This window comes from Echinops telfairi, unplaced genomic scaffold, assembly GCF_000313985.2.
Source record: "Echinops telfairi isolate 266 unplaced genomic scaffold, ASM31398v2 ScPeMD7_11;HRSCAF=52, whole genome shotgun sequence".
In the NCBI taxonomy this organism is placed as follows: Eukaryota; Metazoa; Chordata; class Mammalia; order Afrosoricida; family Tenrecidae; genus Echinops; species Echinops telfairi.
The window spans coordinates 36,408,561-36,426,829 of NW_022103908.1; the positions used below are offsets into that span (position 1 = coordinate 36,408,561).

Here is an 18,269-nt window from a genome sequence, read left to right on the forward strand (position 1 = left end):
AATTCTCAGCTGTCTTCTCAAGAGCTGACTGACCCTGGTGTTTCGGGAATTTTAAATGAGAATGTTCCACGTATTGCCTCTTTTTCTTACAAGTGTCATGGCACTGAGCAAATACGAGCTTTCTCAGAAGCTCCGGCTCCGGCTCTGTCAAATCTCTCCTGCCCATTTGCCTTCACTTTCTCTTAGGGCCAAGTGTGGTCATTCTACCAGGCAGATTCTGAAATGCTTCTGAACGCTATTATCTGGCAAGTTAACAACTGCATAGGCAATAACTTGAAACTGGACCTGGTGTTGTGGCAGATGTTAATGAGACAGCGACGTTATGGCAGATGGTGTAAATGGTCTCTGCAGGAAAGTATATAGGTTATGGAGAAGTTTTACATTTGTTACCTTCTTATTTTTGTAGAGTCCATGAAGACTAGAGTGTTAGTTTCTTGATTTTAAAGTTAAAATAAATAGCTTAGAATAATTGAAGAACTTGCCCAAATTAAAGGACAATCCCAGTATCTACATCCATATCTGTTTAAAGGAACCCTGGTGGCAGAGTGGGTTACATGTTGGACTGCTGATCCCAAGATCAGCAGTTCAAAGCCACCAGCTGCTCCATGGGAAAAAGATGTTTTTTATTCCTAGAAAGATGTACAGCCTCAAAATAATAATAATTTATAAATTATCAAGGGGTCATGAGAGAGGGAGGGTGTGGGAGAGAGGGGGAAAATTGAGGAGCTGATACCAAGGGCTCAAGTAGAAAGAAAATGTTTTGAGAATGATTAGGGCAACAAATGTATAAATGTGCTTGACACAATGGATGGATGTATGGATTGTGATAAGAGTTATATGAGCCCCCAATAAAATGATTTAAAAAAAAGATGTACAGTCTCAGAAACCTGCAAGGATAGTCAGTCCTACTCTGTGCACTCGATGGAAGTGAGTTTGGTTGTTTGGTTAATTATGTATCTATATAAACATAGATATACCTATTTTTATAAATAAATAAATAAATAAATATATATATATATATATATATATATATATATCCACTCCTCACTTTCAGCAAGCAAGGTTGTGTCATGTGCATATGACAGACTGTTAATAAGCCTTCCTCCAATCCTGATGCCACACTCTTCTTCATACAGTTCAGCTTCTCGGACTGTTTGTCCTGCAGGAAGCCGGCCCTGGTAGTTTCATTGCTGCCTCTGGTTTCGTAGTCATTGATTTCATAAAAGTTTCTGGTATTTCAGGTCCATTATTGTAGTAAATTGTATTTGTGAATCTATAGCAATAACTTTTTGGAGCATTAACTAGTAATTAAAGGACAGGAGGTGATTCAGTGGAGAAAGATTTGCACAATTTTGCTGTGAGTATTCCTATGATCAAAGAAATATTTAATCAGTGTTAAAATGTATTACTCCTATCTGATCCTATGATTAAAATTAATGACACCTGTCACTCCGTTCTATATGGTCTGGTGTGAGAGCAGGTCTGCTGGGGGCAGCTGACACCATGAGCCGCCCTCGTGACCCCACTCTATCTAATCCAGGGTCATTTAATTGCTGTGTTTCTTTGGATCTTTCAAGTTGAAGTAGCTGCTTCTCAGTTTTCCTTTGTCACTGGTCACTTTGACTTTCACTTTGGTGAGTAAGTGCATGTAAGCACACTATGTGCCATTTCAGCCTTTTGTCAGGTACAATTCCGTGAGAACAATGAAGTCGTCATCACACACCACCCTGTCACCACTGTGCAATTACAACAGCTTCTAAACAGCAGTGCCGCGCCAGGAGTCCCTTTCACTGAGGGTCCCCTAATGCTCCCTCACGTTTCAAGTCAAACCAGGCATTTGTGGCAGAAATACTACAGCAGGGATGCTGTGTTTCTCCCCTCAGATCTGGAGGTTCAGTGCATCAGCTTGTTCTGTTCCTGGCAATGCTGATTACTCTCAGCTGGCTATAGTGGCACATGCTCACTCGCTCACTGACTCATTGACTCACTCTCTCACTGACTCACTCACTGACTCACTCACTCATTCACTGACTCTCTCACTGACTCACTCACTGACTCACTCACTCACTCACTCACTCACTCACTCACTCACTCACTCATTCACTGACTCAATCACTCACTCACTCACACATGCACTCACTGATTCACTCACTCACTCTCTCACTGACTCATGCACTCATTCACTCACTCACTCATTCACTGACTGACTCACTCACTCACTCACCCACTCACTCACCCATACCATCATACAGAACAAAGGAGAACTGCCTCCTGTGGTTTTCTGAGACTAAATATTTCAGGAGCAGAAAGCCCATCTTTTTTGCCAAGGAGTTGCTAGTGCGTTTGAACTATACTAACCCAACATGTAAGTTAAAAACAAACAAACAAACCTCACTGCCATCGAGTCAATGCCAAGTCATAGGGACCTTATAGGCACATGCCAAGTATGCTTATTAAATCAAGTAGTGGGGAGATACTTTGAATGTACTCATCCAATATCCAGTTCCTTATCAAACTCCAACTCACTAGTATTAGCACCCACTGATGTTTCTTGCTTGGTCATTTATTCTGACTGTAGAACAGCCACTTTCAAACTCCATTCTTCCTGGGACATTTATTGGTTGGTGCTCTGATGCAAGGAGGAGCTCTCCTTACGCATTCCACATTTGTCAATTGTGTTAGTCTGGGTAGTCTAGACAACCAAATCTAGAGACACTCATATGTGTGCAAGAAAGAACTTTATATCAAAGAGCAATTGTACCTTAAGAAAACATCCCAGCCCAGTCCAGATCAAGTCCATAAATCCAGTATTACCCAATATGTCGATACCAGTCCCAAAGTTAATCATTAGACTCACACAGCCAGAAAATGATGCTGGATGCCGAAAGATCACAGGTCAGTGCATAGAAAGTCTTGTGGATCCAGTGGTGGTAGAAGCATCTCAGGGCTGACACAGGTCTCCACGTGGCTCTTCCAGCTCCAGGGCTCCGGCTGTATCAGTGTAGCTCCACATGACTTGTCAGCAGGAATATGAAGCAGACAGAGTGTGTGTGTGGCCTCCAGTCAGCTATTTTTTCTATCGCACCTCCAAATGAGGTCCTCAAGCTGCGACCCGATTGACAGGCTAATCTTAACCCTACTCACTCTTAATATTCTCAAGTGGATACCAGATTATGTAATTATTATATCCATAAAGACTCATGAATATTTATTTAACTCAGTGGGTTAAAGTGAATTCCTCTCATTATTTACATTGAGTCTCAAATTCCTATCATTATTTATTTTGATTCTCAAAATGCCACACAGTTTGCCAATGAGAGGCCCTTCATGCTGGTCTGTGTATCATTTTGACCCATCCACATCATTCCTTAAGTATTTCCTTATTTTCTGGTACAAGGTTTTCTTCTGCTTCCCCTGAGCTAGCCATCAAATGGTCCATTTCTTCAAAGAGCCCTGCTTCCTTTTAGTGGGGAATACTCACTGCCGTCAAGATAACTCTAACTCATAGCAACCCTGTAGGACAGACTAGACCTATGCTTTAGGGTTTCCAACATTGAAAATCTTCATGAGGGCAGACAGTCTCAAGCAGCTCGTGGGTTTGAACCACTGACCTAGAGGTTTGGAACCCAATGCTTAACCCACTGCACCAATAGTATGTAGAAATCAAGATTTTGGTGCTAGGTGTGCTTCTTTATATGAGTGCTTCTAGGACCTTACGGAAGACCTTTCTAGGAAATAGAACCCTGCTGGCATAGTGGTTATGCATTTGGGCTGCTAACCACAAGTTCAGCAGTTTGAAACCACTACCCACTCAATGGGAGAAAGATGGGAGGCGTTCTACTTCTGTAAGAAGTTGAGTCTCAGAAACACTCAGCAGCAGTTCCACCCTTTCCTATTCCTGGGACTCGGAATCAACTTGATGGCAGTGAGCGAGTTTGTTTTTCTGGTTGTAAGAATGTACTGTACATACATATACTGTAGTCCCCACTTATTACCAGTTCTGCTTCAATGGCCCCTTGTAAGTCGGTTCTGATGTAAGCTGAAATCCTTGGTTTGTTTGTTTTTAATTTCATATGTAAAAATACACAAATCATTTAAAAAGGAAAGCTGTAAGTACAGCTCATTGTACTCAGACATTGCAAATCAGAAACTAGGTATGTATCCATTCCAACATCTATCTCTCCATATGGTTATCTTGCAATACATTTAACAGATAGATAGTATAGTTAGTTGATGCCTAGAGATATCCTCTCCAAGATTCCTGTCTACTGGTTATTCAAGCAAACACCAGTGTCAGTACTGCCGTGAAAGGATTTTTCAGGTGTAATTAAAGTGCTAATTCAACCAAACTAACTGCCATCAGGTAGAATCTGACTCATAGTGGCCCTGTAGCCGAGTGTGGAACTGTCCCTGTGGGTTTCCAAGACTGTACCTCTGTGCCCGAGAGGTGTTGTGAGGTGCCATCAAGTCGGTTCTGACCCATCGTGACCTTAGGCACAACAGAAGGAAGCACTACCCGTCCTGTGCCATCCGCACCATGGTCCCTATGCCAGAGCCCCTTGATGCAGCAACGATTGGTGTCCACCCATCTCCTTGAGGGCCTTCCTCATTGCTCACTGACCCTCCACTTTACCGAGCACGACGTTCTTCTCCAGGGACTGGTCTCTCCTGAGAACAGGTCCAAAGTATGAACGATGAAGCCTCCCCTCCTGGCCTCTGAGGTGCACTCTAGCTGTACTTCTTTCAGGGATAGACAGCCTTGTTTCTTCCTCAGAGTGGCTGGTGGTTTGGAACGACTGACCTTGAGCTTAGTAGCCCAATAAGTAACCCACGATGCCTTCATGCTTCCTCTGAGGGCTAATTCAGTTGACTGGAATCTAAGGAGATTCACTCCCTCGCTCGCTCACTCACTCAGTGTCATGAGTCATTCTAACTCATAGTAACCCTGTAAGACAGGGATGACCTGCTCCCTGCTCCCGTGGGTTTCCAACACTTTAATGCTTTTTGTAGGAATAGCCAGCCTCATCTTTCTCCTGTGGCATGGCTGGTGGTTTCAAACAGCTGACCTTGGGGCCAACAAGATAATGTATCGCCTGCTATACCACCACAGCTCCTACTCAGGTTCTATTGACCCGGTCTGGCGAGTCCTCTACAGAGGCATATCTGTCGAAAATAGCACTGACGGCAAGCACTGAAGCGCACCCCTGGCCAAGCCTCTGGCACCTACCTCTTAGAGAACTTTACTGTCCGATCTGCTGAAAACTGCAAGCCAGTCTCGTTAGTCTTTTACTTAAGCCATGGCTTGACATGAAACTGGCAATTGCACCTTCCTGGCTTTCACTTATGAAAATTGACCTGTGACATTCTCAAAGTCATTTGCGTGTTTGTTTTCTTCGCTCTGTAGAGCAAGCTCACAGGGAAGTCTGCCTTGACCCATGAAGTCTGTAGATAGGAAATCATTCGTTTTCTGTTACAGAGGGATTTCTCACAGCTGCAACAGTTCGTAGAAACTGCTCAGTGGTGCCCCCTTCAGGCGCTACCCAGGACATCTGTCACACATGTTGTGCCATAGATGCACCTCTCAAACCTGGTCCTTTAAAGGCAAGAGAGTTGTTTGGTTGTTGTTGTTGTTTTCCCCAGGTTGGAGCAGCAGGGGGAGCCAGGGAAATTTGTAGCACAAGGATCTGAGCAGCCATGGCTGGCTGAAAGCTGCAGGGGTCAGATGAGGGGCAGAGGCCGCAGACAGTCTCTTGAAGTTGAGCGTACCTCTGACTGGTGGCCAGAAAAAGAATGAGCACCCAGTCCTACTCCCAGGAGGAACTAACTTCCACCCACAACCCGCATGGTGTGGGAGTGGGTTTTTCCCAGAGCCTCCAGGGAAGATTCCAGCCCAGGTGATATCCCCATCTCGACCTATCAAATCCTCAGCAAAACACCCTGCCCAGTCCCTTGCTACGCTCATCTGTGGAATTATGGGCTAATGAGTGAGTGTTGGGTGAAGTATCACATTTGTAACACTTTGTTATAGTCACAACGGAAAGCTAAAACAGACAGACATGGGCACAGTGCCATGTGTGAGAACCAGAAACTATGTAGAACGGAAAGCTTTCAGAGAAGGTTTACATTCTAGCATTTTCCACTAGGAGAGAGTGATGGGGGATGGTAAGCCAACACCCCTCCATGTCCCGTCCCTGGCCTCCCCCTTCAAGGCACAGAGACTGTAGACCACTGAGACCCCTCATCACCAAGGCCATTTGTAGGCAGCGATGGGGGCCGGTGGGGCGGCCTTGGAAGAGCAGTGCCCAGGGGGCCACAGCCAGCACAGCTGCTACAGATCCATCTCACTGATTTCTTTCCACCATCCTCAATGCCCTCCCTTAGTCTACAAGCCCTTGCTTGCTGGGGGACAGTGTGGACCAAACCTTGCCCTTGTTGGCCACCACAGGGCGACAAGCAGTACTGCCCCTCCGTAAGTAACCTGCTAAATCAGTGGTTCTCAACCTTCCTAATGCCATCACCCTTTCGTACAGCTCCTCATGTTGTGGTGACCCCCCCAACCATAACATTATTTTTGTTGCTATTTCATAACTGTCATTTTGCTACTGTTATGAATTGGGTGACCCCTGTGAAAGGGTCATTTGACCCCCAAAGGGGTCGCAACGCTCAGGTTGAGAACCGCTGTCCTAAATTGTCTAGTTCATGGGTTTCAGAGTGAGTCCTGGTTTGTTTTCTGGGCTCCGGGCACCTCATCGTTGGGAAGGATGGTCCTGATCAGGCCGTCACTTGACAGAGGGGGACATGGTAAGGCTTGACCCCCATCAAAGGCAGGCACCGTGTGAGACCAGGCCATGTGAGGCAGTCCCATCTGATTCTGGCTCTCTTACACACCATTGGGTAAAGATGAAACTGGGAGTGTATACAAATTCTAATTGCACAGCAGTGTTTCTCTAGTCTACCCTCTCCCGTGGTACTACTTCCCTTTGCCAGAAATGCAAACCCCGATTTCCATCACCCCCGATGTCACTCACTGCTGTGGAGTGAAGCTGTCTACTCCCCTGAAAGCCCACAGCCGCCCTCTGGGACAGGGGAGAACTGCCCCCGGGGGTGTCTGAGACCGTTACTTTATGGGAGCAGAAAGCCTCATCTTTCTCACTCGGAGTCACGGGCAGTTTCAAACTTCTAGCCTCATGGTTAACACAGGTAACTCCATAACTCACTATGTCACCAGCGAAATATAATTACTTGCTTACATTTTTAGATGTAACCAATCTGCCTATGCTGTGGGTCATTCTTCAGCTCTGCCCCACAACACACCCGAACACTCGGCCATGGAGTCTATTTTGACATAGAGCCACCATATCGGAGAGCGCAGAACTGCCCCTGGGGGTTTCCAAGCCTGAAACTCTTTAGGGGTGTAGAGAGCCTGGTCCTTCTCCTGCAGGGTAGCTGGTAGTTTGCAACTGATGAGCTGTGGCTAGCAGCCTAGCACATAACCACTGGGAGACCAAGGCTCCTTCCTACATAACACAGTGGCAAATTGCCCCCATTCCGACCAACTCCCCCTACCTCACCCCCACCCCCACTCCTCTGCCACCACCACTGTAAGCCTCTCTGGTTAAGGCCATCCCCAAACCCCTCCTTACAGCCCATCATAGCAATGGTGCCAGGCAAATTACTCCTGGCCCAATGCATTTTTTAAGCCCATTTTTTCCCTTTTTAACATTGTCTGCAGACTAACCTTCGCTCTCCATGAATGGAGCACGTGTCACAGTTCCTCCTACCCCAGTGGCATCACTGCTGTCATCAATGGCGCCTTCCAAGTGCCATTGTACCCGATAGTGCGTTTGAGGTGGTGCTTCGCTTCTGGACAAGGGGTAAGAGATGCCTACTTCCAGACTACCATCGACATAGTGGCCTATACCTTGAGCTGCTAAACACAAGGTCAGCAGTACAAACCCATCAGCCCATCCTCAGGATGAAGCTGAAGCTGTCTACTCCCTGAAAACCCACAGTGGCAGTTCTACCCTGTCCTATGGGGTTGCTATGAGGTTTTTGGAAGTATGGAAGAAACAGCGTGGGTGACACAAAGAGATTTGGGTTTGGCTGGTGTGTTAGTCTGGGTTGACTGGAGAAACAAATGCAGGGAGACCCATGTGTGTAAGGGAAAACTTTATATCAAAGAGCCACTGTATATTAAGAAAACATCCCAGCCCAGTCCAGATCAAGTCCATAAATCCAATATTAGCCCATATGTCCAATACCAGTCCATAAATTCCTCTTCAGACTCATGTGACACACGCAATGATGCTGAGTGCAGGAAGATCACAGGCCAGTGAGTGGGAAGTCTTGTGGATCCAGTGGCAGTGGAAGCATCTTAGCGCTGGGTCTCCATGTGGCTCCTCCAGCTCCAAGGCTCTGGCTCCATCAGCATAACTTCATGTGGCTCATCAACAGGAATGTCTCTGTGTCTTGCCTCCAGAGAGCTATTTATCTCTGTAGTACCTCCACATGAGGTCATCAAGCTGCAACCTGATTGACAGGCTAAACTCCATCGCTAAACTCCATCCCTTTACTCTTAATAGGCTCAAATTGACACCAGATAATGTAACTGTCACAGCAGGGGAGATTCTTCTGTAAAGATTGGGGAAGAGGGGTGGGAAGCCATAGGGGCAGTTCTAATCTGTAACGTATGAGGTTGGCATGGGGGAAGGGCCACCTCAACAGATAGCAGCTAACAACAGCAACAAGCTCACCATTGACTGGCTAGAGTAGAACTGCCCCTGTGGGTTTCTGAGACTGTAACTCTTGAGAATTGAACAGAAAGTGGCATCTTTTTCCCATAGAGTAGCTAGTAGTTTCAAACTGCCAACCTTGTCATTAGCAGCCCCACACATAACTCACTACGCCACCAGGGCTCCCTACAAGCTTGAAAGAATAACAACCTTTTACTGTACTCACTCCCCCTCTGGAATCCAATAGACTTTCATCCAGTTCGGAGGTGTTTTTGCTTGAGCTTTTTAAAATTAAAAGTAGGCTTTGTGTTTATGATGAGCCTGTCTTCCACATATTTTATCTTTGGCGGGGACAGAGGGAGAAAAAGGTAAGGCTAGATTTGGGGAAACACAAGACAAAATAAATTGTCCTTCTCAAAAGCCAATAACACAAAAGAACTTGTTTTGCTATCCACTAGCAACAACCTCCTCTCTCAACTCTAAACTTGGCGGAGAGACAAGGACAAAATAATTGTATATTCACCTCTGTCTTCCTCTAAAAGCAGAAAGAGCTTTCCATTGCAAATTTGTTTTGTTTGGTACCACATGTGGGTTAATTAGATAAAATCATGTCATTCTCCAGATTCAATCAGCCTGAAAATAATCAGAAAACTGGGCTTGGCATTGCGTCGGCTGCCTTGGCTCACAGAGACAAAAGCACCAAATGTAAAGTGGCTACAAAACACAGCACGTGGACACAGGTGCCAGGTTCCCCACCACCACCCCCCGCCCCGCTTTCATGAGATTACCTCTGGCTGGCACCTGACCAGCAGCTGCCGCTCTGGGTGACCGTGAGACACGTCTCCTGATGCAGAGGCCTGTTTTCCACCAGCTGACAGTGGGCACCTCTGTGCAGAGCACTTGTTTGTACTGCCTTCAACACAGGCCAAACCTAGCTTGCCGACGACTGGCAGTCAGTCAGCTGAAGAGACATGTGCAATTTAAAACATGAAAACCGATTTTGTTTGCTTTATTCCCCTAGTGACTTCCTTCCATGTCCTCTTGGTTTTTTGCCATTGCTGTTCCTTTGAGCCTCCTGTAAGGTTAGAAACAGAAGCCTGGACCCACTTCTCAGTTGTGCTTCCTCACTGTCAATAGCTCAGTGCGGTTGAAGGTGACAAAGAGCTCACTCACTGCCATGGGGTCGATTCTGCCTCATGGCAACCCTGCAGGACAGAGTGGAACCGTCCCCACGAGTCTCCGAGACTCTGAGTCTTTATGGGAATAGAAAGTCTCATCTTTCTCCCACGGTGCAGCTGGAGGCTTTGAACTGTTAACACTACGCCATCAGGGCTTCTGATGATGGCATAAATATCAGCAATTAGCTGAGCACTCTCACAGCAACTCTCCATAGAGCAGTGGTTCTCAACCTTCCTAATGCCGCAATCCTCATGTGGTGGTGACCCCCAACCATAAGATGATCTTCGTTGCTACTTCATAACTGTGATTTTGCTAATGTTATGAATCATAAGGTAAATATCTGATATGCAGGATGTATTTTCTTTTTTTTTATGCAGGATGTATTTTCATTGTTATAAAGTTAACATAATTAAAGCATAGTGATGAGTCACAAAAACAATAGGTAATTATATATTGTGAAATGTTTATTTCTAATGACAAATAAATGAAGCATGGTGGAGCATGGGTTACAGTCTTCACACCTGGTACTCTTATGTGGGCGAATCTGCATGTGGGCGGACCACCTGGACACGGATAGAGAAGCGGTGTCTCAGTTCCCAAGACCATCGGGAATATGTGTTTTCCAATGGTCTTAGGTGACCACTGTGAAAGGGTCGCTCAATCCCCAAAGGGGTGGAGACCCACAGGTTGAGAATCGCTGAGTAGAGCTCCTAAGGCAACCTTATCTATCTCCTGCAGAGCAGCTGGTGGGTTTGAACCATCGACAGAGTTAGAAGATAAGTTATTTCACTGTCCTCCTTCCTGAATGGTGTCCCCTCACCCCCACTCCCAAATTTGGAAGGCTGTGTTAGTCGGGTAGACTAGAGAAACAAATTCATAGAGACACTCAGATGTGTATAAGAAAGAGCTTTATATACAAGAGCAATTGAATATTGAGAAAACATCCCAGCCCAGTCGAGATCAAATCCATAAATCCACATGTCCGACACCAGTCTATAAAGTCCTTTTCAGACTCACAAAACACATGCAATGATGCTGAATGCAGGATGATCACAGTCCAGTGGGTAGGAAGTCTTGTAGATCCAGTGGCAATATAAGCATGTCAGTGCTGACAGGGGTCTCCATGTGGCTTCTCCAGCTCCAGAGGTCTGGCTGCATCAGGGTAGGTTCATGTGGCTTCTCCTTAGGGATATCTCACAGGCAGTCAGCTTTGTCAGTAGAGTGTCCAAGGGAGTGAGCTGACAGAGAGAATGTGTCTCTTGCCTCCAGGGAGGAAAAACAGGAGTTCCCAGAATTCTCAGGAGAAAGTCATGTCCACACAGAAGCCTCATTGGCTGATCTGATTGACAGACTAGACTCCACCCCTTCACTTTTAATGCTATCAAGTCCAAAATTGACACCAGATTATGTAACTACCACAAAATTCTAATCCCTGTACCTGTACACAGGACCATACTGGAAAGAGAGTTTTCTTTGGTTATTCTAATGAGGCCATACTCTGAAAAGTGGTAGGTGGGTCCTACACCTACTTTCTTCTAGTGGCATCTTATAACGAGACACAGATAGAAGACCTAGGCACACAGACAGGAAGGTAGATGCCAGTTGAGCACCTATCTAGGAACATTGTCAGATGCTAGAACTTCATAGAGTGGCCCTGACCTGGACGTTTAGCCTAGAGAACTGTGAGAAAATAAATGTCTGTTTTTAAGGCCTATGACTTTGTGGTTGGTTGGTTGGTTGGTGTTTGGTTATGACAAGTAGGGAACTAAAGACAGGCAGTATCTAGAGAGTACCAAGGGATGAACAACGCAACACATGTCCAAACAAGCACAGGAAGAGCAATCGTCATGTCAAACTTCCTTATCATTGATGGGTGATAAGCTCCACATGAATTGGTTTTATGTTCTCTTGGTGCTACATAATGGATATCAATACATAGGGGAAAAGATTACACATTGCTTGTGGTAGACCTTCTTCAAGAACATCAATATTCCAGACAGTGGGGTGGGTGGTGGGCACTAGCTCTCAAGCATGGGAAACTCCTCTTGCTCAGGTCACCCACTAGCACCCAGTGTCAAATCCAATGCACACCCTTCAGTTCTTATCTTACTTGCTGTATCTGTGGGTACCTGGCGCTCCTCACTATTTCATCTTGTTTGAAACGTCCCTGGTTTTCCAGGCTCCACTCCCTCCTGCCTCTCCTTCTCACTTCTTACTTGTAATTCCCTTCTCACCCCTCTCCTCTCCACCACTCACCACAGAATCAACTGAATCTTCACTCACTCACTCACTCACTTTTTCTTTTGCTAACCATAAGGCCAGCAGTTCGAAGTCACCCAGCTGCTCTGGTAGAGGAAGATGAGGCTTTCTGCTCTCATATAGTTGTAAAGTCTAAGAAACCCTATATAGTGTAAGAGAAGGATCCAACTGCAGTGTATTTGAGTATACAATCCTCAAGCAAGCTTGGTGGCACCATGGGTTAGGCATTGGGCTGCACATGGCAAGGTTGGCGGTTCAAGCCCATGAGCCACTCCTGTGCAGAAAGATGAGTCTGTCCCCTCTTATAAAGATTTACAAAACAAAATCACTATCACGGATTCCGACTAAGGTAGAGTAGAACTGCCCTGCAGGTTTCTGAGGCTGTAAATCTTCATGGGAATAGAAGCCTTCCCCTTTCTCAGACAAGTGGGTGATGGCTGCTAATGGCTGACCTTGTAGTTAGCAACCCTGTGTGTAACCTATTATGACTCCGGAACTCAGGATAGACCAGATAGCAGTGGTTTGGGTTTTTGCTTTCTTATTTGCCTCTTCAAGAGTGCTGTGGGTTAGACCTGCTAACTACAAGATCAGTGGCCCAAAGTTACCCAGAAACTCCACCTAGAAAACAGCCTAGAGACTCAATAGGGCATTTTGACTCTGTCACCTGGGGTCTCTGTGAGTCAACATGGACACGGCAACTCCTAACACAACAATAAAAACTCAAAACGCACTGCCAGTGAGTCCATTCCGACTCATAGTGACCCTACAGCTGCTAAGGTCCCTGCTAAGGTCCCTGGGGGAGTGTGGTCGGTCAGCACTCAGAGACGAATTAAAAGGCAGGTGGCTGGAACCCACCCAGTGATGCCACAAAAGAAAGGCCTGGTGATCTGGCTCCATAAAGAAGATGCTGTAGAGCTTAGTTTTAGCCTCTAGCACGGAGTGTTGCCATGAGTCTGAATTGATATCATGGCAACGGGTTTGGTTTTTAGCCATCTCACCCCCAACTCTCCTAGTTTAAACCAAAAAACCAAACTCACTGCCATTTAGTTGATTCAGATTCACAGCAACCCTATAGCATTGACCTGGCCCTGTGGGTTTCTGAGACTCTTTATGGGAGTATACAATGTCAGCGTTCTTCCTCGGAGCTGGCTGGTGGTTTCAAACTGCTGACTTTGTAGCCCAACATGTAGCCACCCTAGGTTAGGCCTCTCTTCCTCAGACAGAAACCTCCTTGCTCCTTGCTAGCAGTGTGAGCTTCCCAGCATGCACATCTGAACATGTCCAGGCTGCATTCAGCACTTTTTGAGGGCTTGCTTTCATTTATAAGGTACACCCTAAATGCCTTTGTTCATTATATAATGCCGTTCGATATCTGAACTTGGTCTCACTATCTGTCCACCCTTACCCATTTTCATTCTCTTTTTTATCCTATAAGATTTAGCTAAAACCAAATTCCTTGCAGTAGTATTCACAAGCAGTGCTTTTTTCCTAAGCCCTTTTTTGCAAGCCTGGCTCATTCTTACCAATCTATAGAACTTATCTTTCTCCTCCTCCTGCCAGCATGCATGCCTGAGGCCCTGGTTCTCCCCACACACCATCCAGCCCCTTCTCCTTGGTGCCTGTTGCACTTTATCATAGGGCAGACTAGGGGAGTGAATGGGGGGGTTCACTGAAAAAACAATGGAATTGAGGAATCATAACAATCCATACATAAGACAGTACTATTCTTTTAATACCACATATAAATGAATGTTTCTCAAATGTTATTTTTGCATTTTTACCCTTCTACGGAACTTTTTTGGTCTTTCCCTTCCTAGTTAAACCCTTCATCCCAAGTACTTATAATACCCAAATTTTAATATATACTTGTGTTAGTTTGGTAAGACTAGAGAAGCAAATCCATAGACACTCATATGTGTATAAGAAAGAGGTTTATATACAAGAAGCAATTGAATATTGAGAAAACATCCCAGTCCAGTCCAGATCAAGTTCATAAGTCCGATATTAGCCCATCTGTCCGATACCAATCTATAAAGTCCTCTTCTGATTCACAAAACACATGCAATGATGTGGAATGTAGGCAGATCACAGGCCAGTGGGTTGGAAGTCTTGTAGATCCAGTGGCATTGTAAGCATCTCAGCACTGTCAGGGGTCTCCACGTGGTTCCTTCAGCTTCAAAACTCTGATGGCCTCAGGGTAGCTTCATGTGGCTTCTCCTCAGAAATGTCTCACAGGGAGTGAGTCAAGAGAGTGTCTGCCACCTCCAAGGAGGAAATATTGGAGTTCCCAGAATCCTTAGGGGAAGACCATGACCACACAGAGGGCTCATTGACTATCACCAGATTGATAAGCTAGACTCCACCCCTACATTCTTAATCCTCTCACATCCCAAATTGACACCGGATTATGTAACTACCACAATACTCAAACCAGGAGATGTATTAAAACCAGGACTCCTGATGGACTACTGGTTACTCAGCAGGCTGCTAATTGCAAGGTCAACTTTTCAAAACCACCAGCCAGCTCCGAGGGAAAAGCTGAAGCTTTCTATTCTCATAAAGAGTTACAGTCTCAGAGACTCACAGGGATAGTTCTACTCTGTTTTATAGGGTCACTCTGAGTTAGAATTGACTCAATAACAGTGTTAAGTTTTTCTGTCAAAACCAAACCCATTGCCATCGAATCAATTTAAGCAATCTTTATGAAAGTAGAAAGCCTCACCTCCCTCAATTTAGCCAATAGGATTGAACTGTTGACTTTGTGGTTCATTCATCCCAAGGTGTAATCCACTACACCACCCGGGGCCTTGAATAGATATGCATCATACGTCTACTTATGTCGTTTCTGAATCTGTCCCACAACCATGCGTCAGTTTTGTCACTCTGTGGCCTGTGAGTTGATAGCATGCTGGAAGCTATAGCACTGGGATTTTGCATACCAGCAGGCTCACCCATGGTGGACAGGCTTCAGAGGAGCTTCCCGGTTAAGACAAACTAGCAAGAAAGGTCTGGAGATATACTTCTGACAATTAGTCAATGAAAGCCGTAAGAATCAGAAGTGTTGTATAGCCTGGTGCTAAAAGACAAGCTTTGAGGTTGGAAGCTGCTCAAAATGCACCGAGATGGCCAACACGAAGCTGTGCGTGGCAGTGATCATGAAGGCACTGCAGGCCCAGTCCCTGCTTCGCTCCACTATGCATGGGGCCAGAGGCACCCCGCCACATGCCCCTATGGCTTTTTATGCGAGTGCAGGTCCTCAGACGCCGTTTGGTCTTAATCCACCCTCTATGGTTCTAAGAGCTTTATGTACAGTGGAGGAGCCCTGGTTAAGGGCTTGGTCGTTACTTGAAAAAATCAGCACTTCAAGCACATCCAGTGGATCTGTAGGCGAAACCACCTGGTGGTCTGCACCCATAAAGATCAGAGGCCTGGAAACCCTGGATGCTGGGTCTACTCTGTCTCCAGGGTTGCTATGAGTCAGCATCAGCTTCTGTGGCATAGGCTTTGTTATTTAGGGGCCATCAAGTTGGGCCCCAAGCCATGGAGAGTCTAGACTCATGTTGGCCCCTGCACAACGGAATGAAGTGCCGCCTGGTGCTGCATCATTCTCAAGCCGGGTTGCAAACCAGACTCCAGTGATCCCTAGGGTTTCTGGTGGTGGATTTGTCTGAAGCAGAGTGCCAGTCTCTCATGGTCCAGAGCTCCAAGGAAATCCGGTTAGCATCACAGCAAGACAAATGTCCACTGACCAACAGGTGGTGGCTGCGCAGGAGATGCCCTTGGCTGGGAATCAGAGGAAGCCTTCAGCATGAAAGGTGAGAATTCCACTCCGGAACCACCAAGGCCTCCCTTTGTGGGAGACAGGAGTCTTGAATTGCTCTTATTTCCGTCTTTATTTTTGTGTGTGTGGTGATGGTGAGCCATCAAAATATGAATGGCTGAAAATGGAATCATCTTTGTGCATGTGATTTCTCTTTTTAATTGGCTGTTGAGTGATTCTGGAGGCTGATGCAGAAGAGAGGACCCAGTCCCTAAGTGGCCCACCATGTATTCGCTGTAGGTTGCAGGCTAAGTTGAAGTGCAACTTCACTGAACCCCCTTTACTCACCCTGGCTCTACTCTCCCCTATGCTGGTCCCAGGCCTCCCCTTTCCTGGCTTCTGCTCTTAGACTTTCCTTCATCAGTGGGGGAGGAGCAGCCCCTACCCTGCGAGGAATGGTGACTGGACCCAGCTCTCACTCTAACATGTCTCTTTGCTACAGGCTGGCAGCCTGGGGCTGTTAGGGCTCAGGTGGGACCAGCATCAGATTCCTCCCACAGATAGAGAGTTCTAAGAGAGCAGAGACATGATAGACCCCATGCTTAGTGTAGTGCCTGATATCTAACAGATGCTCAGTACTTATTGCAAAAAATGAGTAACCAGTTCATGGGCCTCCAGTCAATAAATCACTTTATTTGCTTACATTACTAGCATCCTTGATTGGTCTAATGTTCCGGATCAACTGGGTGAAAATTAATTTCTGAAATAAGGTCCCATCCCTGAGGGGTATTGCGATTTTAAAAAAATCATTTTATTGGAGGCTCCTACAACTCTTATCACAATCCATACATACATCCATTGTGTCAAGCACACTTGCACATTTGTTGCCATCATCATTCTCAACACATTTGCTCTCTGCTTGAGCCCTTGGCATTAGCTCCTCATTTTACCTTCACCCCCTCCCCCCTTATGAACCCTTGATAATTTATAAGTTATTATTATTTTGTCATATCTTACCCACTTCCTTCAACCACTTTTCTGTTGCCCATCCCACAGGTAGGAGGTTATATGTGGGTCCTTGTAATCCATTCCCCTTTTCCACCACCCCCCATCCCGGTCCTACATAGCACCCTTTTTATTTCTTGGTAATTGTTTCAAGTTGAAAATTTGGATACAGATCCTCTTCCACCTAAGTACTCTTGTCCGTTCTTCACAGATGAATGGTCTCAACAGCCAAGCCTCCATCTAACTTCCTCTGATGGTAGCAGTTCATAGGAGCCGTATTCGCCCATATGCTCCTATACATCTTGTGTTTCTTAAAAGTTCTCTGCTTGCAGGGTCCTTGAATTAGGATTTTTTTTTTTTAGTGCAGTTTATCAACTGAATTCTTCTTCATCACTCCCTTATCCTTAGGGTGTTTTTCAGTGGAATTTTCCAACTCCTCTGGTCTTTCCCTAACCAAAGTGGCAGTTTCTAGAACCATTTGTTCGGAGTGAGAGTTACTTACTTCCTTGCAAGTTTGTTTGTAGTAATGTCATCTTAAAGATAGTCATTCATAGGGGGGGGCATACTACTAAGCAAATGACCTCTTTCATTGTTTTTATGGGTGAAGAGAGCTAAGAAAAGGCCTTATCAATTGCTTTCCTGGGTGGGAAGTTTTGATCTGTAAGAAGAAGGGAAGAAGGCTGGTCAAGAAGCTTCAGGCATGGCCACTGGAATCTCTGAGCTTCTCTTAGTCTGGCATTTGTAGGTTTACGGTTCTGAGGCCCATTGCTTAGCTCCAAACACAAAGATCTAAAGTTGGAAGCCACCCCGGAGTAAAACCTGGAGATCTGCTCACAGAAAGATTCCAAACAGCAAGGAACCCCTACAGGACGCTCCCCTGGGTCAGGAGAGCTTGCTAGGAACCCACAGGGAGGGATAATACTTAACAATAGGGATGGTACTTAATCAGAGAAGCCTTGGGCGGAGGCAAGTCCCCTTCAAGGAGGCCTGAAGAGGCTCTGGACCTGCGAATCAGAAACTAACCAAAGGAAAGAATCCTACTTCTGTCTCCGCGTCTGTGTAATCTTTGGCTTCAAAAGGGACAAGTCAATTGGAGCAGAAGTGACGGCCCAAACCTACTGAACCCGCCCTGCACCAGCGCCGCCGAAGACACGCGACGTCTTTCCAACTAGTTTGTCCCTGCGGCCGCCTCGTAGGCGGCGCCGGACGCCGAGCGTCTCCGACCGCGTCGCCATGGCTGCCCGCAGCGGCGTCGCCCCCGCCGGCGAGGGGCTCCGCGACGCCCAGTACTCGCCGCCCTCCTCCCAGCGGTCCGACGGCGACCTTGACCGGGG

The 18,269-nt window shown here is 46.1% G+C and overlaps 1 protein-coding gene across 1 annotated transcript in view; it reads left to right on the forward strand.

The window, feature by feature from the left end:
• The first annotated feature begins 18,168 nt into the window (after positions 1-18,168).
• Positions 18,169-18,269, forward strand: part of DNAJC15 (DnaJ heat shock protein family (Hsp40) member C15) — a 75,340-nt gene continuing 75,239 nt past the window's right edge. The window contains exon 1 of the mRNA XM_045287093.1: positions 18,169-18,268. Within this exon, the coding sequence (XP_045143028.1) occupies positions 18,169-18,268 (100 nt within the window). The remainder of the gene's footprint in view (position 18,269) is intronic.